Source organism: Argiope bruennichi, chromosome 6 (genome assembly GCF_947563725.1).
Source record: "Argiope bruennichi chromosome 6, qqArgBrue1.1, whole genome shotgun sequence".
Classification (NCBI taxonomy): Eukaryota; Metazoa; Arthropoda; class Arachnida; order Araneae; family Araneidae; genus Argiope; species Argiope bruennichi.
In genome coordinates this window covers 72,235,828-72,262,486 of record NC_079156.1, presented here as the reverse complement: position 1 = coordinate 72,262,486, position 26,659 = coordinate 72,235,828, and the positions used below count along the sequence as shown (strand labels likewise).

At 29.1% G+C, this 26,659-nt stretch overlaps 1 protein-coding gene across 1 annotated transcript; it reads left to right on the top strand.

Annotated features, from left to right (window-relative positions):
• Window positions 1-1,950: 1,950 nt before the first annotated feature.
• On the top strand, window positions 1,951-26,659 carry LOC129973086 (sialin-like). Its single transcript, XM_056087462.1, has 11 exons — window positions 1,951-2,055; window positions 4,665-4,891; window positions 7,753-7,967; window positions 9,711-9,944; window positions 13,233-13,416; window positions 13,642-13,772; window positions 16,841-16,990; window positions 18,814-18,946; window positions 20,782-20,937; window positions 24,177-24,262; window positions 26,315-26,659. Exons 2-11 carry the CDS (start codon window positions 4,858-4,860, stop codon window positions 26,504-26,506), a joined length of 1,515 nt encoding a protein of 504 aa, XP_055943437.1. The 5' UTR covers window positions 1,951-2,055; window positions 4,665-4,857; the 3' UTR covers window positions 26,507-26,659.

The following is a 26,659-nucleotide window of genomic DNA, read 5'->3' as shown; positions in this document are numbered from 1 at the left end:
AATAATTTTTTGAAAATAATTTTTAGCAAAAATAGTTTTAGCACTTACAACAAAAGAAGTAATTCCTACCAAATTTTGAAACTCTAAGTCTGACAATCGACAATGTATATTATTTTAATTACGGATAGTTTGTCAGACTCTAAACATTACTCACACTCATATTAAAAAAATATCCCAAAAGCTGATAAACATGCATTTTCACCAATTAAAATACATTTCACATTAGCACACTGTAACTGCCTAGTCACTTTCTTCATGTTATGTTTCTCTAACGATTATATAGAGTAGCGCCATCTGGAGTCATGTCTGAATTTTAAATTAAAAATTTAGCGAGATTTTAACGTTTTCTCATTAATTTTGGAGCACATTATTAAAAAAATGCCTTTTTTTTTACCACTTAAAAATTTTTCATTTCAATAGTACCAATTTAGATACCATAAAATTATTTTCCCACAATTTTGAAAAATTCTTAAAACTATTTCTTGCAACTTTTTGAATTATATATATCGAACGAAAATATTATTATTCAAGATTATTTTCTCCGATTGTTGAGAGTAGAGGAAGAAAGATTCTATTTATTATTTGCAACGTTTTCATGAGAAATTGGAGAGTGAAATTACAGTTCCACACACAAGCACAAAAATGCTCTGGCACTAACTAACAATTTTTAACAAAACTTTGTTTTAAAAAAGTGTTTTAGTGAATTAGTTAGCTTCATATTTGCATAAATAGAATTTTTAATCTAGATCTGACACATTATTTGATGTATTAAAATTTAAATTATGTACACATATGTATTTTTCATTAGCCGCGTTTGCGAGCAGATGATTCGCGTGAATATTTGCTGTATTTAATTTCAATTGAATTTTCCATTTATAATAATGACTCACTTAAAAAATTATTTAGAAGCATCAAATTGCGTCAAAAATTAAAATAGCCTTGCACCTGTTCTATGTATTCATGAACACTAATGCAATCGACTCCTATAGCAACTTAGTGCTATTCAGAGCTTGTCTGGGTAAACTGTTGCAAAATGTGAGTTGGCTCTTGCAGTAATATAAATTCATTTCACATTTCAATTCCATAGAAAAAATGAAATCTATTGTTGAAAATTGTGCCAAAAATGCAGTTAAAAATTGCTAGAAGTCATAAAATTTTCGCACTTTGCGATTTTTACATTTCAAAAATGGTGAAAAATTCAGTTACCTGCAATAATATTTTCAATAAATCATGGCTTAAAAAATTTTCATTTTTAATTATTTAAAATTCTAATTAGATTTTAAAAATGCCTTCAGACACGCATTTCTATCTACTACATGTGGGTGTCAAATTTGGTATTTTATGGTCAAATTGTCTACTCTGTAGAGCATCACATATACATACTTTCTTCTAGATTTTTCGTATCGTTATTTGATATTTTTTAATTTGATATTTTCAGAGCCTAATTATTACTGAATTGATCAACTAAGTGAAATTTTGTTTCCAACAAATAATGCCACATATTATGAATTAAAAAAAAATATTTCAAAGTTTCATAATATTTTTAATAAAGGAATTATAAATTAAAAATGAAAAAAAAATTGAAAACATATTCTTTAGTACATTAATAAGAGTATAATTTTGAAAATTATTTTTATCTATGACAATAAATAAAAACAATTGATTGATAAAAAAACAACATTTTTGTAAGAAATTTTGAAGACAAGTAACAAATTTAATAGCGCCAAATTTGCGATGATTTAGGCCTTTCGTTATAAAGCATTTGCAATTGTTTCCTAATTGATGTGTGAACTGAGATAAATTTGTGGCGTGTAACACCTCACTATATGAATTTCAAATCTATCGAGATATCTTTTAAAGCTATACGAGTCGCATGCACTTTCTTGTCAAGGTCATCAGAATCCTAATCAGTGTTTGTATCCAGGACTACACGATAGCATACCAGTTGCGTCATCTTTGAGATCAGCTGACATTGTGTTGTGGAGGAAAACAAGAGTTGAGGTACCTGCTTGGAAAATATAACGTTATTTTTATACTGTAATTAGCTCATTTTTGGTAAGTAAAATATTTCTTACAATTATAAATTAAACAATTAATTAAACATTTTATGTCATATTATTAAAATGATATACTTAGTCTACTGAGAATTCAACATTTACTATAATTATAAATTTTACTAGAAATATGGAATTTGCCTTATATATTGCCTTTGCATATTATCTACATTTTTTTTTTAAAACTAGTCCTTCAGAAAATGCATTTAAAGATTTTAAATGCTTATAAATAGGCATCACTTACATGTCAGTAGTTTGCTATTATAATAGTTTGCTTCTAATTGACGTAGAGAGAAAATAAAGATATAATTGGAAACAGAAACGTATCTATTTTTTGAAACTGCAAAAGTAAAATAAAATTACTAATTGTCATCCAAATTCATGTTTTCCACCTAGTCGAATACCTTGTTTAGCAATTATTTATTCAATAAATTTGAACATTTAATCTCATATTATTAAAATGTTATATTTAGTTTATTGTGATTTCAACCTGTATTATAATTATAAATTTTTCTACAAATATGGAAGTTGCTTTGTATTCTGCATTTTTATTTACATATTAATTTTTTTGTTTTAGTTTAGAGAAAATTATTAAATATATTTAGAAAATGAAATTGACATTTTTAGCGCTTTCTCTTGGAAATATTATTAAATATATAGCTGAAACAGGTACTTTAATCAAAATGAATACCTTGAAACATATTTGTGTATTTTAAACATCAAGAATTTCATAAAATTATTTTCTGTAATATGGAAGATTTAATCTGATACAAGGCATAAGAAAGGCACAGAAATGATATATTTTTAAATTTTAATATTCTGATGAAAATAATGTAAAATACTGATGTCATTTGTCATAAACAGAATAATCTAGTTTTAATAATCAACAGATAATATCATTTGCCGCCATACGGCACAAACACATTCTTTGAAGTCAATAAGGTATAAAAGAATAACGCACAAAATATTCTATGCACATACATTTATAAATTAATTTTTTATTTAATTAATATTATTGATTATATAATGAATTATAATTATTTATTTTTTAATGACTGTTCATTAACTTTTTGGAAACAAAAAATAGTTTGAATTAAAATAGCAAATATTTCCATTTTATTCAGTTCAGTTGCAGCTGCTTCACAATTGAAATGAAAATCGCTAACTTGTCTAAATATCTTAGATTATAGAACTTAATATCATACAACAATAAACATTTTTTTAAACATCATACCCAATTTCTGTTGTGTTTATTTAGAAAGTCTAAAACTTACCAATTACAGTTTTCAGTTTAAAATAAACATTTCATTTCAGTACATGTTCACTTTATTTATAATATCGTTATCGTCAATAATATTTTAATTTTAATTAATTTAATATATTTATTTAATATTTTAATTTTAATTAATTTAATATATTTATTTAATATTTTAATTTTAATTAATTTAATATATTTATTTAATATTTTAATTTTAATTTTTTTCATTTACTTCATTTATTAATCATTTTAGCACAGTTGTTACATAAACCTAATAGTAGCTCAGGAAATAAAATTCTTCTATTTTTTTGAATACAAAATTATCCTGTTGAAGTCAGAAAGCAAAATGATTAATTTATATCTTTACAATAAACAATGATTAATTTAACCTAGGAAGTCATCTGTATATGAAATTATGATTATATATCTATATTATTTATTCCAATCAGAATGTTATTAAGGAAGACCCCCCCCCCCCAACTAAGTTTGTTGGTAGGGGCAGGTAGTGTAAATACTAGAATCAATTCAACGTACCTGAGTATGTTGTTTTGGGTACTGCAAAAGTGAGATGTTTTTGAGAAGTTGTACGGTCGCTGTCAAATTATCGCTCAACGTGATTATGCTTAAGGTGGTTATGAGAGTTTTAAAATTTATTAACCATAGAATTTAAATATGAAAAAATTCTATGAATTCCGACTATCCTCACTATTTCGTAACTAGAGGAAGAGGCTGTTGCCTTCATTTCAGCTGAGTCTTTCAAACCGTTCGAATGAAATGGATTTCATATATGAGTCAAGTTGAATAGTGGTATCCTAAGATGGCTTTATGATTATTTTTGTTGAATAAATTAATTAAAACAGTGAAGTGTTAAACTGGAATGACAAGCTTGATAACTGATTCATGAAATTTCTCCCCATGTTGCAGATTTATAATGACATAGTGTTAATCAGTATAATTTATAACAAAAAAAAGATTTGATTTAAGTTTTGTATTTAAAAGTATTTTAATTCTTAAAAAGTTATTGTCTAACCTTGTCTCTATAAAATATACAGACACTTTCCCATCTTAGAGCAGTACCAAATTGACTGAATGTTTCTGTAATTTTTTTAACAAAAGGGGTTTTGAACAAATAATTATAGATTTTTTTATTAAAATTTCAACAGAAAATGAAATCAGTTATTTAAAAAATAAGCTCCATAACTTTATAATAATATCATGCATGATACTGTATAGTTAAAATTAATTAAAAATTTAATAGAATTTTTTCTACAAATTTTTGCGATTATTATCATAGAATTTTTCTGAATTAAAATATTAATATTGAAATGTTCTAAAATAAAATTTCATTTTAGGTTATTCGCGGAATGATTTCTTGAAGTTTTCTCCATGTTCAAAAATGAATATGGAAATTTCCTGATTAAGTGATTTGCTGGACGATTATTTCTTACTTAACTTTACAAGGAAACTGAAAGGGACCGAAATCTTTAACTTGAATTGTAGAGAAGCTCTTGTGATAGAATTCTGGAAATTATTAATAGAGCTTCAATGGATCCAACTAAAAAAAGAATAAGAAAATATGGTAAGTTATCTTATTCTTATGTATTTTGCTGCATAATGTAGGAATTCCTTTACTGAATAATTTTATTCAGAACAGCCAATAGTTCTAATTTTTTTCTTAAATACTTTAAATATACTACACAATTTTATAACATCAACCAAAATTTGAATTTATTTTGATACATTTTAAATTAAAAACAAAATTATAGTAAATTTCTTTTATTGTTTCTGAAATTTTTTGATTTCTTATACGTGTTTTTCTTGTGTTTTTAGCAAAAGTGAATGAATGATTCTTTTAAAGTCTGTAACTGATTTAAAAAACTTATAAAATAGATAAAAAAACAATAAAAAAAATTAATCACTTTTACCTTTTCACTTACTTAAATTTACTATTATCTCAGTGATATAGAATACTATGTCATTTCACAAGTGATTTATTTGATTTGCTATGAGAAATTAGAATTTTTTTATATATTCACAATAGATGAACTATTCATTAGATTAACTGAATAATTCACAGTCATTATCTTTACCTTGTTAAAGCGAAAAATGCCATAACAGCTGAAAAATAAAGACAATAATTTTAATCGTTCAATTTATCTTATCATTGTCTTTTATATCAGTATGTTGTAACCAATATCTAAGTTCAAAAATTCTTATTTTGTCTGCTTTTCAAAATATTCTATTGATTTGAATGGAAAATTATAGATAAGTTTAATTTGAAAAGATGAAAATAAATGTGAAAAGGAATAAATGAACTGTCATCAACATGAACGTTTGCCTTAATTTTTACATATATATCTTTTTATTTTCTTCTTTTAATTCGAAGTTTGGTTTACAGTATTTTACTTAATTAAGGTAACACTCTGAAAAAGAAGTCACTATAATATTAAGGAATGATCAAAGTGGAAGAATACGAAATTAAATTTCATTAAAATTTGAAGCTCTGTTTATCTATATAAAACATAATTAAGTGTAAGATCTTCGAAAGAAAGATTCTAACATATTAAGATCTTTTTTAGTTTTACTCTTTGATACCCAAATCTCTCAAAATGAAAAAAAAAAAAAAAAAAAAAAAAAAAAAAAAACCGAAAGAATCAGACCCAAGCCCAATCACTGATTTATTTTATATGAAAACTCATTTATCTAAATATGTCATCAATAGTCGCCTTTTCCACGGCACCAACTCTGTGTTCCAAAAATCTCACTTCATTTTGCATTCTCAATAAAAAAAGACCCCAATAGAGCCCTCCAGAATCAGTTTCTATGCCGATCTTGTCAATTTTTTAGAGGTTTATTACATTAACCTCACCTTGTCATTCTATGCCTCCATTTTCCAGTTTTGAGAGTTCTCACGAACTGAAACATCAACAATTTTCACAAAATAAGCCATTGACAATTAGTTTCAATAACTGGACCGATTTCGCCTATTGACATTGTCACTTTATGTCCATTGAAAATCAGTTAGAATGCTCTATGTTTATTGTGAAATTTAAAATAATATTATTATTTTGCATGATAAATTGCAGTTTGGCAAAGTTGGTTCCAATGACTAAACTTGTACTAATGTTCAAACTGCAAGTCCCTGAAATGTTAGAACTGATCCCCACCATACGAAATGCGGTAAAATTTGCTGCTGGAAGGCAGGTTTGCAGACGAAAATAGAATATAATGGTCATTTAGCATAAAATAACAAGGAAAGTAACATATGGATTTTTTTTATAACAAAACTTCCAGGTTGTAATTTGCAGCATCTTTTGGCCATCGATTATTGATGGTTAGAAACATATTATGTAAACTAGATGAATTAAGACATGCATGCCGACCTGGCAAAAGCTCCAGCATACCATCTGCATTCAGATTTCTGTAATAATGTAACAGTTCGTGGATTATTGACTTCGTAAGAGAGAAACTTATTCAGCTGAGATTATGTTGACATTTTGATATACACTTTAAGTTCTTTTTCTTCGATATTATATTTTTTCAAATGATAATGACATCTTCAAACTATAAAATCCCCCACATCTTTTATGGTTAAAAAGGAATTTATGATATAAGCATTTTAATTATTTTGAATCGTTATTCATTTGGCATCTCAAATCTCCAAATTTTTTATACGAACTGGAACCATCTGTTTGGGTTCTGTGAACAGTTTCAGATAGGTATATTTTGGATATTGAGATAAAATATATTGCTTTCGTTCCTGAAATCCCATTCAATTACTGATTTTCATTTATTGATTCCTTTAAAATGATGAATTACAAAATGATATTCGGTTATATGCAATGTATTATTATGGAAATCCTCTGTTTGGTGTGCGGTAAAAAGAATAAAATATACTGACTGTTATAAAGGGGCACTATATTCTATGAACATTTCAGAAGACAATAAGATCAGGTCATAAACGCATAGCTAAAATGTACATAAAATGAAGCCTTTGTAGACACTAACAACAGCTAACAGACCAAAAACAGCTAATTAAATAACATCACAGCACTATAGCGCCTGGGCGTATACAGTTGTAAAGCTCGCTTTGCGATCAGTGCATCAAAGAGAGAATTGATTCCTTATATGAACACTTCACCTTTAATATTCTCCCAACAAGGTATGGAATTTTCTAGATGGATCTCTAGATCTTAGTTATTAAAATATATATCCTCATAACTATTGCATTTTCCAGATCCTTGATTTTTATCGTCAATGTCCGTCAAGTTATGAATCTCGAAAGTTGAGGATCATTGACATATCATCCTCTCAGAATATTTGCAAATTTCTCTTTTTAGCGATGATACTAACATCTTGCGAAAGAAATATTACTGACTAGTTAAAATATTTTCTTACAGTGATTTCTTTTTTTCTTTTTTTTTTTATATATTTCTATAGAGATTCCAGGCGTTCGCTATCTATTTGCTTTGAATGGAATGCTTGGTTTCCTGATTGTGTATGCTTTGCGAGTGAATATCAGCGTGGCCATCGTTGCCATGGTCAATCAAACAGCGATAGCTGCCAGTTCAGCCAACAATCTCTCCTCGAAAGAATGTCCATCACCTACCGCTTCTAACGATTTCAGCAATTCCTCCCACAACTCCGATATCAAGGTAATTTGATTTTAATGAACTATTTTCATGAAAGAACTAGTGGCTAAGTACAGAATGTGCATATTTAAACTTCCCCTAATTAGAGTTCATTGCAATTAACCGTTTATCAAATATTTGTGAAATGCGTCGAATGATTAATAGAAAGATGGGGAAAATATTCAATAAATGAAAAACAACAACAATTAATTCTAAATTTTCCTACCAGAGAGCATCTTTTCTATTAGCATGTATTGTTACGTTGTCTTCGTGATATTGTATGGATTTCAAAATGTCGGACGACATCGTGAAATTTGCTAATAGGGTTACATAAAGCTTTTTAGCATTAGAATGGTAATCCCTTTTTGCTTGCTTTGTTTTAAAGCAGCTATTTTTTGAATTTTTAATTTCCTTTTTTATGTCTTTGTTACTGAAATTGTCTGTTGTTTTATTGTAAAAAAGGCACAGTTTAATTTAAGACGACTCTTTACTCTACAAGAAAACGCAACGCACAGTAAAAATAAATTTAATGCTTAAACAATGAGATGTATTTGTAGAAATTCACAACACAAGCAGAAGGAAAACCGTAGTATCACTCAGAGTATAGCCAGAAAGTTTGCTCCGCTATTAATATTCTTAAGAACGAGTACCTCCTCTTATAAAGTTTCCGTAACAGAATACGTAATTTTATAGAAGAATTTACGCTTTTCGACTTCTAATAGAGATATTGTCCTGTGTTTTTAGGAGCCTTATTCTTATCGCCAATGCTATCAATTTTATCGCCAAGATCGCAGATGATTGAATTTGCATCAATTTAATATCTAATTCGAATATTCCTACATTTGTCTTTGCAGCGAAGAACTAGAGTTACAGAAAAGCAGAATTATAGATTCATAATAGCATTGTGTTGTTTTATATTTTTCTTGTTTTTTTTATTTTTATTAGTTTTTTAAATATTTTTCTGCTATTAATTAAAGGATTGTTTGCAAAGAGCACTTCATTAGCTGTAAACGATCGTTTAGCAAATATTATTTAATTTTGACATATACTTTATGATACAGTGTAATTTGAATTACAAACAACTATTTTTATTTTGCTAAATATAATTGTTCTTATAAATAAATGGTTGTATCTTGAATTGCCCCTTATTCTTTGTAAAGGTGCCCCTTCTGTTGGTCACTGATCTGACTCATATTAAAGTATGTTTGTGTTTTAATTAAATTAATTGTTAAATTTAACTATTGAAATCAAAAGTTTACTTTGAATATCAACAAAGCTAATACTCTTCAGAACTGTTAGTGACCAAAATTTTTATGTCCGTAAGAATAGGTCACATTAAAAATTACACTTTGTTATAATGTTAAATGGAAATGAAGATTTTGCAAAAGTATTCAGACTATTCATAGAGTTGTATCTAAATGATAATAAGGAAGTTAGAAGATTTAATAGTATTCATCTTTTATATATATAATTAACATTGATAGGATAATAATTTTAATCAAAAAATTTTAATAAATCTCTAATTTAAATAATTTGATGCCTAAAGTACGTCTAAAACAATCTGATGCAAATACAGATTTATTTGTAATTCATAAAGTAACATATTTCTTAGAAACAGGAGTTAATGCATGCATTTTTCAGGCTTCTAATTCATAATTATTGTAGAGTTATAAGCAGTAAAAAAAAAATATATGTAGTTGCTAAAATTGCAGTCATAAGAATGATGATAAATTCTGTTGAAAATTACAGTGACTGTTTCTGTTTCAGGATGGAGAATTTATATGGTCATCTCAAATGCAGGGAATCGTCCTCGGTGCCTTTTACTATGGCTATGTTATTTCTCAAATCCCTGGTGGAAGACTTGCAGAGCTATTCAGTGCTAAATGGGTTTTCGGCCTCAGTACCCTCATAACATCTTTTCTTACCCTCTTGACACCTTGGGCAGCATGGAAAGGAGTCGGGTTCCTCATAGGAATAAGAGCCATTGAAGGATTTGCGCAGGTTAGTAATTTAACTGTTATGGATTTAATTGTATTTAATACATTATTTTGTGGCATGCAATACAGCATTACATAGGATTACTAACAGCATAGGCGTAAAAACACAACACTAAGCGAAGGAAGAAAAATTTTACTTTGTATGATATTCTTCTTATGTACAATCAAACAACCCGCCCCCGCCATCACTGAACGAAACAGTATCGACAGGATTTATTGCTGTAACAACAGTCCTCTCTTGAACCACACCATTTGTGTGGATTTGTTGTCTTAAGCATAACCCAGTCATGATGCTAAGCAAGGAAAGAAATTTTTTATCCTGTAGCATATTTTTCTTCTGATATACAGCTGACCTACCCACCATCACTGAACGAAGCAGTATCAACAGGATTTATTGCGGTAGCAACATTCCTCTATTGAACCACTCTAAATTGTGGGGATTTGTTGTCTTAAGCCTAACCAGGTCATGATGCTAAGCAAGGGAAGAAATTTTTTATCTTGTAGCATATTTTCCTTCTGATATGCAGCTGACCTACCCACCATCACTGAACGAAGCAGTATCGACAGGACTTATTGCGGTAGCAACATTACTCAGTTGAACCACTCTAAATTGTGTGGATTTGTTGTTTTAAGCCTAACCCAGCCACAACATTGGCAGATTCCCCGAACTGTCATCCTCTTCGAGTCGGCTGGCCCCCAGACACTAGTGGTCAGTCACTGACCTTCCTTCTCATCTTCCGATACACCTATTATCCTGTTAAACGAGGAATAAGCAACCACATAAAGAAAATCTCCTCAAAATTCTCAATATTCCTCCAAATTCTCGTTCCACAACTAAAGAGTTCCAAAAAATTTTAAAAACTTTCAAATAGCTTGTAAAAAAAACATTGTTTAAATGTTTTAAGATTGTTTGGAACCATCAGTACTGTATTTAAGTCATCATTTTCACCTTTCAGATTCTTTTTTAATACGAGATTAGTATGCATTCCATTGAATATTGATAAACAGTTGCAATTCCACTGCAGATGCATTTATATTGCCGCATTCTTCCAAATATTTGGAAATATGCAGGAAATGTCCCATGTCCTGATATAATTTGGACTATCAGTGGATGGTAAATTCTTATTTTTATTTTTGAGTTAGGAATAAAGTCACAAGTTACTCTTCCTTAGTAGGATATTGCTGCACATTTCGAGCTTCGTGCAGGGTTGATAAAATAACCGCTGTAATATTTTTTTAACAGCCAACAAAATCATTCACAAGAAATCTTATTTTTCTTACCAGAAAATCCATTCCAAAGCAACGGGAGTCTCAGACAGCAGGAGCTACTTCTCAAAATATCTCCCAAGACTTTCAACTGCAATCAGGTTAAACCTCTCAAAGCCTTCTATGACCTGAACGTCTGCTGCACAAACCAAACTCGAAATCATAATAATTTGCTATTAAAATTGAATTGTTTTTAATAATTTGTTTAGCAAAGACGTCACTTCCTCCTGTATAGTCTATAGGTACTGGATGGCACATTAATCCTGTAGAAATGAAGTAAAATCAATTATTTATTTCTTGTTTCTGATCTTACGATAAAATTTTTATGCTGGTAAGTTGGCGGGCGGCAAGGCAGTAAGAAAATTGTGAATGCCCGATCTGGAACCGATAGCTCATCTCTTTTCAATAAGAGGTCTTATTTTTTGAATGGGCATGGTTTCTCTCGCTTCAGAAGTTGGCATAGCTAATCTGAGAAGTTGGCTATGAGGCTGAGAAGTTGGCCTCTAATGCTATAAAGGAGCATTTAGAGGTACAAATTCTTGCCCACAGTGAAAGAGTAAAAGTGAAAACTAAAGTGAAAGTTTTTGGTCCCAAGGGACAAGAGTTTGAAGAGATTTTAAGAGTGACGTTGATTTTTAGAATGATTTTAATTGTAATTTAAATATTAACAGTGGAAAAAAGAACTTTTTTTTGTTGCAAATTAAATGTATTATTGTGAGAATTTTAGAAAGATAACTTAAGTCTCTTTATGCTGATGTTAACGATATAGTTTTGAATTCTTTTATTTTGTCGTTGTTTATTTCTTAATGGTTGCTGAAAAATTAATCTGAAAGTCATTTAATGAAATTTCATTGGATAAACATTTAAAGGATTCTCGTTTATTATGAAAGCTTATATATTTGATAAGTTAATTTAAATATTTGACTTATTATTAAACTATTTTTATTGAGCTGCTTATTAATTATTAATTATTTTTAATATTTTAATTAAACTGTCATTCCTTAGTAAGATTTCTCGTCCATTCCCTTACCTGAGTACTACCAGACGCCACATGCACTTGAAAAAGTCAGAATTATCTTAAAACCAACATTGCTAGGTAATTACCCAAATAATTTCTAATTTGGCTAACTAAAACTTATTTGGCAATAAAACTTTAAATTCCAACATGGTGATATCGTCGCACTACTCTTGTAGCTTTTCCTTAAACAAGCTCATAACTCAAGCTCTTAAATGCTAAAACATGACATTCGATTCAGAGAGGCTTCTTTTTAATTCAGATTTTTTTTAATGTGTTGTTTTATATTTTCAAGTATAATCTGAATTTAAACCTAAATTTGAACAACTGTTTACAGAAATCGTATTAATATTTTTTTCTCAAATCCTTGTTTATTCAAAATTGTTGGTTATAATACATATGCTTCAAATGACATTGATGAAAGTCCTTGATCTAAATCATTTCATAGTCTATTTGAATTTCCTTACATTTTAAGAAATTATTCACTGCTGACAGACATCTGGACTATCTCTAGTCACAAAAAAATTAAATAAATAATTAAACTACAAAATATAAACATTTTCTGACATAAATGTTAGATGATTAGTAAGATGACTAGCTTATTACTCTCCTGATTTCTATTTTTTAATACTTAGTTTAATTCATCATTTGACTAAATACCCCAACTTTACGACAATTAGTCTAATCTTTAATTTAATCATTAATTTTAATGCACCATTATATGCAATTATCTTCATTTTGATTTTCACAATTTTTAGGATATCTTTGAAACTAAACAAAATAAATTGTAAATACTATCTTAACTTTATATTAGAAAAAAATTCTAAGGATCAGAAAAGGTTGTAATTAAGGACGATCTCGAATTAAAAGCCTTCTAATTGGTTGAATGCTGTAATAACTTGTATTTAAAATCAAAATAAAACATATTAAAACACAGAAGTTGGGAATTCTATGGCTAAATAAAACCGATGAATTATTTTTGATTTCTCTAATTTAAGTGAATTTTTACAGGGAGTAACATTTCCAGCTATGAATTATATGGTTGGTCAATGGGCACCGGATTCAGAAAAAGGCATGATTAATACCTTAGTGCATGCAGGTGTCAATGTAGGCAGCTTGGTTGCGATGTCTCTGACTGGATATCTCTGTGAATCTGACTTTATTGGGGGATGGCCTGCAGCCTTTTATGTTACAGGTGAGGGAGAAGCAAAAATTATTTTAAAAAAATATAAAATCATTCAAATTTAGAAAATGGACCAATTTCTTTTTTACTTTATTCTTTTACTAGCCACATCAGTTACTAGCGCTTTATCTATCATTAGATTTAATCTAGGAGAAATTTTGTGATCTCTTGAGAGGGCAAATTTGCTCAGATTCGAATGCAAAAATGAGTTTGCTAATTGGTTTAAAATCTTTTCAGGTTGTATCGGGATTATGTGGTTTATCTTGTGGTGCTTCGTAGTAACAGATTCACCTTTGACTCACCCGTTTATCTCGGAGAAAGAAATTAACTACATCACAGCAAACCAGAAGATGGATCTACGAAAAGAAGTAAGTATATAAAAAGAAATTAAGATATAGTCTTACAAAAAAGTTTTAAAATACAGTTTTACAAAAAAAAAAAAAAAAAAAAAAATATGATACAGTTTTATCAAAAAAATTTTAAAATATAGTTTTACAAAATCTTTTTAATATACAGTTTTAGAAAAAAAATTTAATATACGGTTTCATAAATTTTTTTTAAAAAACAGTTTTGCCAAAAAATTTTTAAATACAGTTTTACAACAAAATTCTTAAGATATAGTTTTAAATACATGATTTAGGTCAGTCAATTCTCGACTTCAAATAATAAGCACCTATAAAAGAATTAGTTATTGAATAGCATATCGTGAATAGGACGATTTGAATTTTGTCTATTCGGTGAGAAGTGTCTCTTAGGATTTTGTGGATATTTGTAAGAAGAATTGTTGTAGCTCAGATTTCCAGCAGAGAAGATCGTTATCAGACATTTAATCCCTATCTAGATATAATTTTTTCTGCTTGTTTTTATAATAATTGGTAAAAAATCAAGCCTTTCTTCTCTCGGGTTATGATTAATACAATTAAGCTCAGAAGAAGAAATATTCCTGTTTCTTGAAACCATAACATTAGATATGCTGCCAAGAATGGAATTTAGTACACAGTAAATAGGTATCTATCTCTTGGCAGTCACATTCATGAGTTCATGATATGTAAATTTATGACTTTATGGTATTAAATAACACATATAAGTTCAAAAATAAATATATACATAGAATTATGTATACTTTCAAAAATGATGTCTCTTTATGTCATTTCTGAGATGACTTTTCCTTTTTCCTTTACGTTTGTAATGCAACTTTTTTCCATTTTTAAATGTAGCTTTTCAAATTTTGCATATTCTATAGCGATCATCTTATTTATGACATTCCAAATATAAACCTACAATATCAAAATTTGATGGATTTGTTTACATGGGATAAGAATCAAAGGTAATTAGTGGAAATATCAAATAAAATTGGTAAGAAAAGATAGATATATGAAATGCTGAAATAACTTATTTATTTAGAACTTCTTATGAAGAACTTGCATCATAATTACTAATATTCATCAGAGACAATATTAATTTAGTCCTTAGATAATAAGAATGGACAATGCAATTTTAGCATTTAACATCATTTTTTGGTCAGGAACTATAAACCTTTTTAAATGCTTTAACATCTATTCTTTGGTGAATAGATGTTAACATCTATTCCTTTCTTTTGCATCCATTAAGGCTCATTTTAATCATTAAATCCAATGGTATTAATCTGTATCTCAGAAAAAAAGAACTTTGATAACTAACCAAAAGTGAGACTAGCCGTAAACTTAGTTTTCAGTATAATACTATTCTGTCCTGGACCCGTATAGATCCTTCTGTAGTTTGCCAATTGCAGCAAATGCTTTTGTTATTTACCAATCAATGTGAAGATCATGTTTCTGGTTATCAAGAATATTGAATAATTGATTAGTTGCTGAAAAATAAAATATATCATTCTAGTGAACAAAAGTTAAAAAAAAAAAAAAAAAAAAAAAAAAAAAAAAAAAAAAAACTGGTATCAAACTTTATAACTAGAAGATGGCTCTTTGAGCAGTTGTTTAAAGAGAGTTATTTTACTTTCTTCTTTAATTACTAATATCGTAAGTGAATACTATAATAAGGTTATCGTAAAATTGGCGAATTATGGGTTAGTATATAAAAGGTGATATTAGCCTAAGTTCACAACATACTATGACTAGTGCCTATAGTAGACGATGCTCTTTATAGTTTCATTCAAATCCTTGTATTCACTGAAACAAAGTAGTACTTTTATGTTTTGCTTAAAAAATCTAATTTATAATTACATACTTACGTGATTAATGTAATAATGTTTGCTCACCAAAATCTTGACGTAAAATTACAACAAACCAACAAATTTTGTTAATAGTTACAAATGTTATAACGCTGGCTAGCTGGAAAAGCGTTTTAAGATGACATACCGTCCTATTAAATCCTGTTGTACATTCTGTTAAATTATGTAAGAGAACATAAGAAGTATGAGGAAATCGTTAACGGAGTGAATTTAGGAGACATTACAATCACTTGACAAGCATTTACTGAACAAATCATCCTAAATACTCTAGAGGTTTTATATCTTTTCTTGTTGTTGTCAGACAGATGTAAGTAAATTATCCTTTCCTTGTTTAGCACAGAACAACGAAATACTTACTTTCGAAATGCTCTTTTAATTATTGTATGAAAATCAGTTTGATCAATATTCAAAGTGAAACTATATTTTAAGTTGAAACGGAAAAAAACACGGCATATGCTGAAGCTCATTTTAGTTATATTTTTGCCCCGCATTGAAACAACGTTTGGACAGTTTTAGAGCGCAATTAATAATTCTGACTCGTGTCCTGATGACGAGAAAGACACCCGAGCCAGCAATACCTTATCAAATGTCCACGCCTTAGGAGGAGAACATTTGGTCTCGATGGATTTAGAATGGTCAACATCCATTTGAATGACAATTCTTCAATGGGACCAGGTTTCGAACCGTTTGTTCCGATGCTATGTCCTAACTACCAAACTACCACGATCTTGATAGGTACGAAAATCATGCCGTAAGCATATCTGGCATCTCAACATACAATGAATATGTCAATAAGGTAGTTATAATCAACAAAATGAAAAATTTATTTCTAATTCAAGGTTTGTGGCTTTTTTAGAATATGAGCTAAAATTAATCATTCTGAATTGCGACATTGTTAGAGTTTATTATTAATAGAATAATAATAATAATAATTTTAATATTTTTATTAATTATTATTAATGTTAATATTAATATTCTGTCATGTATGTAATATTTTGATTAATTAAGAAGGAAATAGTAAAACAGAGAATGGCCCAGCACGGTGCAAGAAAATCATAAAACATGCAAAATTTAGTTATAGATAGCGTACTATTAGATTGAATAATAAAAAAAATTGTGTCAGTTGCTATTTTTTTATTTCTGAAAACCTGTATAGAGTAAAAAATGAGAAATCTATATTTTTAGCAATGAAAATGACTTTATTTTTAGGTTCCTCCCATTCCATGGAGGAAAATACTGACATCCGTGCCGTTCTGGGCTGCCGTCATCACTATCACCTGCCAAAATTGGTCATTTTATACTATGATGACAGATTTGCCGTCATATTTTAGCACCATTTTACATTTTACGATGACTGAAGTATGTTTTACTTCTTATTTTATAAATTATATTATTTAGCTTTGTGATTGCTCATTTCATTTTTAATAAATATTTTCTAATATGAGAACTATACTTAATGCAAATAAAATTACTCTCTGCCATAAACTCAATTCGGAAATACTTTTCGCTTTTTTCAAATTGAGATTCGATTAGAAAGCTGAAGTGTTTGTATATATTTAAATACCAGCAATTCATTTTACATATTTTCTTGTTTCTGATATGAAGCATGCAAAAAGAAACTAAGCGATTAGATTTTTGATGAAGCTCTACATTTTAGACAACCTTAAATCTGAAATATTTATTTTTCGAATGATGCTTCTTGGTGCATTTTTGGACAAGATAATTTATAAACTCGAAAAGGTGGATGTCATATATTTACAAACTGTAGATTTTTGCAAACTTTCAAGTGAAATCCTTTCTCCGGAAGTCTACTTGTTGAAATGAACGTATAAACAGAATGGTTTAAAATTTCAATTAACTAGATAAACAAAATGTCAATTTTATTACTTGTGTTGAAGATCTCCTTCAAACTTTTAATTAATTCATAAATTTATCTGCCTATCTTCGTGGATATATGAATCCAACACTCAACATGGTCTTTACATCTAAAATTGGAAATACGATTTATTTTCATCAAAATCCGTCAACAGACCTTTTCTATGAATAATCTAAAAGCACTACAATGGTAAGTGTTCTAAAGTTAGAAATCACAGGCCTATATCAAATTTTGAGTAAAATAAAATGTATAGGAGTATTGGATTTTTGTAAAACTTGCTAAAACTGTGGCGGACACTTATCAGATTGACGAACATCGGTCTGGGATATTTGCTCTCAGATATGGTGCTTTTTCGTATCTGCCAGATTGTGTTGATTTTATCAGAATAGCCTGGGGTGAAAGATGGTGAAATAGATATTTATATTTTATTCAAATAAGCAGATAGTATTTGGGAATCATTTTTCATATAGGATTCGTACTATTCTTTTGTCTGACTAAAGTTGTTTGGATCAGTTTAAATGGACAATTGGGTTGTCACATTTGGCTTTATATCTATTGAAAAGTCATACATTACTTTTGTCTGCGATTGAACTATAAAAGTTAAAGGGCTTAAAAAAAGAACTGATTTCACAATTAAAGAAAAACAAGTGTCAAATTTACCAAACACGGTCACGACAACGCTAGCATTTTATTCAAGACTTCATTACCTATTCTTTGAAAAGATTAGAAATTTCGCGAGGTTCTTTATGATAAAGACCAAACAATAAACGTTAATAATTTGGACGGGGACGAATCTGTGGAATCAATGCTTCAACAAATACCAAAATGATTCCAGTATTTAATAATTTGAAACGTAGCCTGCAGCATTGTTTAAACAATTTTAAGAACAATAGGACTACGTACGAAGTGAACTATAAAGGAATAAATATTTATAAGAAAGGATTAAGGAATTTTTAATTACTTTTTTGTAATAAATTATAGATAGCCTCAAGATAAGTAATTTTCCCGTTTCCTTGATTTGATTAAAATATAATAGATTTATCCAATTCTATTACTGTTATCAATCGTTTATTGCAATCAAAATTCTTAAGTTTCGACCTAATCACATTAAGGGTCAATCCTATATACAAGTCACTGCACATAAAAAAGTTCTGAATATTCTGATTCTTCACTCAATTTTTAATATTATTGTAGACAAAAAATTATATTGGCGTAAACTTACTAATATTTTGGTTTTTATATTTTTAAAATTGTAAGCTGGCAAATAAATTTTATTCAATTATTCATTGAAATGTTTTCCCCGCAGAATGGCTTCTACTCATCTTTTCCTCATGTTCTACAAACCATTGTTGGTTTGATGGTTGCATATGTGGCTGATTCACTTATTCGTAGAGAGATTTTTTCCATGAATTTTGTAAGAAAATTCTGCAATTCTGTGTGTAAGTTTGCTTTTCTTAATTTTCGAATTAATTAAATTTAATATAACAGAAAATGCACATTACAGGTGAGTAATTGAATTTAGAATTATGTAAGAAAATTCCGCAATTCTGTGTGTAAGCTTGCTTTTCTTAATTTTCGAATTAATTAAATTTAATATAACAGAAAATGCACATTACAGATGAGTAACTGTATTTAGAATTTTGTAAGAAAATTCCGCAATTCTGTGTGTAAGCTTGATTTTCTTAATTTTCGAATTAATTAAATTTAATATAACAAGAAATGAACATTACAGATGAGTAACTGAATTTAGAATTTTGTAAGAAAACTCCGCAATTCTGTGTGTAAGCTTGCTTTTCTTAATTTTCGAATTAATTAAATTTAATATAACAAGAAATGAACATTACAGATGAGTAACTGAATTTTCAGAAATGTGACATAGTTTCATTTGCTGTAAACGTAAGTTATTATCTTTTGAAAAGTATTAAGAATACTTTATTTGCAGTCATTTTATTTTTATATGTCTTTTTATCTTGTATTAGATATATAAGATAACAATGTTTACCGAATTTTTCTTCTTTAAGTTTTCATTGGAAATAAATATTAGATAAGTTGAGCAAAAAAATTATAGGTTAGTCCTTTCTGATTTACCATGCTTTATATAATCAAAGAAGCATTTTTTTTATTTCTCTGGTCGGATGGATTATAATTTATACTTTTTAAAAACAAAGAAGGTAATTTTTCTTATATATTTTTAATTAAATCCTTTTAATATGGCTTTTTATTTAATAAAACATAACAAGGGACTATATTGTTTATATGTGCAATATAAATTAAGAGCAAATTATGAACATGATTTCAATTCGCGAAAAGGTCGGAATTGTCCCAGGGCACTTGGAACGACAGGTTATCTTACTGATAAAGCCAACTCTGCAATATAGATACTTGCAACTTTTCTTCTTATTCTTTATTTTTTCAATTTATCTTTTAAGTAAAAAGAAATATTGCCATAGATCACGCTTATTAATTTTTTTAATCTTCTCAGTTTTATTTTTAAATTCTATTAACATGTTTTTGGATATAAATTTCGTTGATACATTCTAGTGTTATTATGTTACCATATGGTACTTTCATGCTGTCAATAAACAAGACATTTGAAAGGATACTAAAGAGCACGGATTAATTGTTTATCACGATTTAAAATTTGAAGTTACTTTTCTGGGGCACTTTGATAAGGTTTGCTTTATTTATCTTAATTAGGGAACCATGAATGTTAAATTATACATAAAAGGTTTAAATGACATTAAATTACGTTAGTTTTTCCATCTAACAAGCTAGTCGACGAAGATGGATTGTAATGTGGGAAAGTGATTGAAGAGTTCATTAATTGAAATCGGATTTTTAATTCTTTGACAATTTGGATATAAATGTTTAAAAATGATTAGTCAGTTTCTAATGGGGAACAGAACAAATAATTGATTATTACATCCGTCTGAGATCTACGTTGATGAAATATATTACTCAGAAATGATGAGTTAGCATGTTTGAAAACTTTTCAATCCCGAATCGTTCGATCATTCCTCGAAGGGGAGTTCGTCTTTTAACCAACAGACTGAAGATATAGAGGGTGATACTTTCATTAGGGATCGGTGCTCATGAGACTATCCCACAATATACAATAATTAGCATATACTTTTATATAATTTTTCAGCAGATTAAAAAAAAATGTTGAGAATGTGATCTAATAAATGCATCACTGAATTACAAATTATTATTTGAATTACAAGTAAAGATAAGATTGAAGTTGTCTTTACATTTTTCCTTCATTTTCTTTCAGCAGGATTTGGTACTGTCTTAGGTCTGATAGGTGTTTGTCTCTCAGGATGTGACGTATCGTTGAACAAATTTTTTTTCATATTCGCCATAGCTATTGGTGGTTTCGCATACAATGGACAGAATCTCACACTTTTAGACATGTCACCGGAATATGCAGGTAAGTTCTGCAAAAGATTAAACAGAATGAAAATAATTGAAAAGTTGAATGATATATTTTTAACTCTATTAAATATAAAGGAAAACGTATCTATGAGCCTGTTGGCGCTGTACAAGCCACTTAGAACTATGAATGTCCTACACATATATGTTGTTTGATCAGAACGTGCTCCTCCGATCGTTAGTTTTTGAAATTATAAATAGATATTTAATTAGTGAAAAACTAAGCGAGAGTTGGGCATTTTTATGTAGATAATTTTCAAGAGTACTCTTAAACGAAAATTATTTTTGCATCGCTTATATATGTATATTTTAATTAATGGCTCTACCTTGATATTTTAAAAATATAAACCAATATTTCGTTAAGCAATATTTTGTTGAATTTCGATGATAAAAAAAGTTCTAACCATTTTCTTTATTTAATCCAATTTTTAACTCATAGCGTTTTGAGCACGTGATGTACGAAATTGAAATTTTGAATGAATGGAATCAACCGTGAATGTCAACAGCCAGTTAGATTATAGATTGCCTGAACAATTATGATTTTAATGATATAATGATGCCATACATAGTGATTCTATTAAGAATTTTAATGACCAAATAAACAACACGAATGTAAAATTATTAAAATAACACAGCTTTAATGTCTCTTACATTTCGATTTTTAAAAAATATTACAGGAATCATAATAATTCATGTATTTCATTGAAAATTAAACCCAACATACATTTATTAAGATGTTCTTTCTTTACTTCCAAAACATCATTCAAATAATATATTATGGACAGTGATGCAGATTTCGATACTTTTTTCATTGTTATGGTTCCTTCGATATATCGCCAAAAATGATAACGTCGCCAGTTGGTGGTGGTTTCCAACACAGCATAAACAATTTTGGGAGTAAATCTGAAAATCGCCAAGTAACACAGAAAGGCAACCATTTTGGGGATACATTGGTATCTTATGTACAATGAAGATTGGCCATCTCATAATTGCCAAATAAACTCATTATGTTGGCGCTCTTGGCCTAATATGAAAATCCCGTTTTTTTGATTTTCAGATTTTAAAAAATATTACATTAATTTTAAAATCTTATTGTAAAGTTTGTTTTTTGTTTTTTGCTTCAATTCCTTTACCCCATATCATTAAATCTCCTTACCAATATACGGTGCTAAACCACTTGCTAGATAAAGGTACAAATCACTTGGAATTGTAACCACTTTGCCAACAATAAATTATTTTTCATTCATGTTTACAAAAATGATTCGCAATTTAACTTAAAAACTGTAATGTAAGAAAGAAATAAAAAAACTTTGATTCATAAGAATAAAAATTTATAGACGCAAGTGCTTTATATATAATTTATCCTCTTCATTGATACATGTCAAAAATATTACGTCGTGGGTTTTTTTTTAAAAAAATTACTGTGAAACATTTATTCAATTCCTCCTATTAGCTCACACTCTCTCTCTATATATATTTGTTCAAATTTTAATCATTAATAAAATACTTTTTATTCATCCACTCAAGTTAAAATATATTTTTTAAACTTGTAGTGGCTGGCACTTGATGTTAATACAGTTTTTTCAAATATTAATTAATTAATTAAATTTGTCCAGTAATTTCTATTTGGTCACCAAAGTCGCCAAATCCGTCTCCCTGTCACCAAATGGTCGCCAAATTCGTCGCCAAGCTCCATTTTGCCTCTTAATATTGTAACTCTGTCATAATTGTAATTATTTCATAAAAAGTAACTAAAATTAATTTTTTGTTGTTGACCTAAGTAAGAATTGACTTAAAATTTTCTTTATATATATATTACTTCTTTTTATATGTAGTTCAAATCGTTTTCGTCAGTTTCGAAAGTATTTAAGCAATCATATATAAATTTAAACGGCAGCAATTTCACAACGTTAGATACCAATTGTAAATTGTACTGTGAGGAAAATTAGGAGGAATTTTATAAAATTGCATCGATTTGTTTGATATCAAAGATGTCTGAGGTAGCCTCAACAATTATTGCAACCGAATTGATTGCATTATATAGATTAAACATCTTTATGTGACATCGGTAAGTCTTCTTAATTGCCAACATATTAGAAAGCATTGTATAACTGATCCATCTGAAAATATTAATTTGTATATTCATGTTTAGTAATTATTATATTTATGAGGATTGTCCGATAATAAAGTTATATGTACAATGTTGGAGTGAATGCATCACTTGGCATGTTTAGCAGTGAAGTAAATTAGACAGAACTGCCTTTTTGTTCCAGATGCAGTTAAGTTCCATGAATGTTGAGACATTTGTCCCAGGGTGAAACTTTGTTTGAACTCTCCTTCGTGATACTGCTAGTATATGTTAAGAGCTTGAGGTATTTCAGAATAAAGTTTTGCAAATTCTCCTGCACCTCGGTTCTCGCCAAAACAAAACGATTTCTCGCCAAAACATTCTTTGCAGGTTCGAATAAATAAAAATCAAAGGTAGATGGACATTTCAGAAGTTGCCATCCATGTGTGAAAATTTTGGTCTTTTTTATCGCCAGATCTTTCCGTTTATATTTACGTTTTTATATGTAAACTATAAACCAAAAAACTTTAAGTATTTAATTGCAGAATATACAAAGTTTAAGAAACGTGAAAGTTATCAGTTTTTTGGTAAGTTGAAAGAGTTAGAAAGTTAATTTCTAAAGCGAAATTCATCGCAGATTAGTGAGTGTTTATGCGCTGAAGTTTTAAGTCAACAAAAGCCGACGTTTGGTTCCAAAAAATGTAAATATAGACGAAAGGATCTGAAGGGTAATCCGAGGAAACAGAAAAGACAGCCCAAGCTCTTCATACACTGATGATAACTGCTCGAAATTCAGACCTCTTCTAATTTTCGTTCTAAAAGTAAGAAACATTTTTAGCGAAAACATGTTTTGAAATTCAGGAGGATTTGCAAAACACCTCACTAGAAAACTTCTAGAAATTTGACAAACAGCAATACTGCGAAAGGATATTCAAATTAGTTTGCAGCAGATGGTACAAACGTCTCTTCATGCATGTGACAAATGCCTTTGAATTTACAAAGATTATGCCGATAAATAACTAATGTATTTGTAGTTTTTGGAAATTATCTTAAATATTTCCTTGAATTATGACTGTAAATATAATTTTGCCTTATACGTTTACAAAATGACCTCCCTCATACTTTCTATACGATTAATATGTATAAATGATGTTTTGAATTTATTTTAGGCACCTTACTTGGTATAACGAATACGATTGCTAATTTGACAGGATTCCTAACTCCCTTAGTAGTTGGGGCACTTACTGATGGAAGGGTAAGTGGTGGCAGGTTATTTACATAGAGAATATTATTTTTTATCCAACAGCTTTTACAAAATAATAGTTCACCAAGAACAAAAATAAGCCATGAATTATTGATTAAAAAAGCAATTGTTACTTATTAATCTTTGTTGGCTCTTTCTATAAACATGCAAAATGCATTTACCACAAAAATTCATCAATTTATCACCACCAAAAATTCATCACCCAAAGAGTTTTTACTTTCTTTAATTAAAGCTGAAGTCAAAAAAATCAGAAACCACAAAAAATGTGAATAAATTTTTTATTTGCAAAATGTAATTTCTACAAATAAATTAATTATCAATCAGTTAGTACTTTTTTTTAATTATTTTGAGACAATAATTTGTCAACATTTTACGTTGACAAGATTTTTCTAAACTCTTACCAAATTTTTCGTTCAAATAAAAAGCCGATTTTTTTTATTCCTATATTCTTCATTTGTTAAACAAATTTAATAGCTTATATTAACTATAAAAAAAACTGATTAATTTGATTTAAGAATCTAAATGGTTTCTTTCCTGCAATGGATTTCAATTCTAAAACAATTGCGAAAAAATGATGATAATATTAAATTTTTGAGAAAAATTAGTGATCATTAGCAGTAAATTCTAGAATTTTACCTTTGGATACAATTCCAGTTTTAAATACATCTTGCAATTTTCTTACAATGAGATAAAGTGGGATTTGGATAGAGGTGCAGAATCCGTAATAATTTATAGCAGAACATAATTATTGTTAAAGGTTACATAAAAAATTGCAAATACGAAAAAAAAACATTCACAATTATGCTTTAATTCTTTCTAATATGGAAAATTTACAATTATTAGCACTGAAATTTTCTTGACAATAGAATAATCAATTTTAAAATGTAGGCGGGACATTTTTGTACTAAATAAGTTAATCAGAAAAAAATATTATAATGTCAATAAAAAAAAATTATGAATTAATAGATGGTATATAATGACAGGAACATTGAAGAATATCTACAAATACTTTTCCACACGATTACCAATTTGATATCATTAGGTTAAACTTGCTTAGTGCGGCTTAGTTGAAATCATGCATTGATTTATTTGGCTATTTATTGAAAGTTATCTGGATTTCTTCATAATTGTCTTCATAAGTGCTCCCTTGTTTGTGGAAGTATTCAGTAACTGCTAAATCAAGACTATATTCGAAATGACGCTTGATTTCTGACTTGTAACTGATATATAGAGTAGGCCTCGTCATTATCATTTAGTGAAATTGGATTGAAACTGGGGCCTTGTGGTTCGCAGTCCAGTAACATAACCATGATACCAAAACAAACGAGCGGACGCCTGCTCGGGTAGCAGAGCTGTTAACTGGCTTATATGCTATTCACCACAGACTCTCCCTCCAGTGAATCGGAGGTGAGACGAATGATATGCCGTTGAGTGGTGATGTATTAGCTATTGTCTAATGGGCCTGTACCCAGTTGAGTAACGCCAAGCGTTATGGCGAGCGTTTTTGTGGTTGCTGATGCGCCAAGTGAGTCTGACGGCTTTGGGTTGCTGCGTCAAGTGACTTTGGTTTCTGCATCAAGTAAATCTGACGACTTTGGTTGCGGGTAGATGGCACCACAACAGCTGTAGAAAGCTTTTAGGTTCATCGTCCGAGGTCACCAATGTAGCGATTGCGATGCGCGAAGGATAGAACCTGGGACCTTGTGGTTCGCAGTCCAGTAACATAACCATGATACCAAAACAGTCGTTCGGGTAGCAGAGCTGTTAAGTGGCGTATATGCTATTCACCACAATCATAACTCCAACAATTTAAAAAGTGACAAACAACTAGTTCGATTAGTTCTACAGCATGCCTGAATTTCTATGAGCTTTGCCAACTAGAACAATTAGTGTTGCCTTTCTAAGACTTAAAAACTGTTTGGAAAAATAATATTTCTGGCTTAAGAATAATGTATCATGTAATTTTTTCACATAATTCAATTCACATTAATTCACATAATTAGATTCTTACATAAAGCTCCTTTTTTCTTTTTGTTTTTCTAGAATACTCTACATCAATGGAGAATCGCTTTTAGCATAACAGCTTCTCTATTAGCTTTCGCCAGTTTCGTTTTCATTTTCTTCTCAACTTCCAATAAACAAGACTGGGCTGACCAAGAACCTTCGAGTGATGTTATCTCTCACGTGCCCAAAGAAGCAGCTGATCAAAGGAAAAAATACAATTCTATCCACTAATGTCTTGATATCTGTCTTCAAAGTAGAAGAAACAAAAAAAAAAAAAAAGAGAGAGAGAGAGAGAGAGAGAGAGAGAGAAAGAGAATAATGGCGACAAGATTATTTGTTTTTTATTTATTATTTGCGAATGAGTTTCTGTTTTAATAAAGTCAT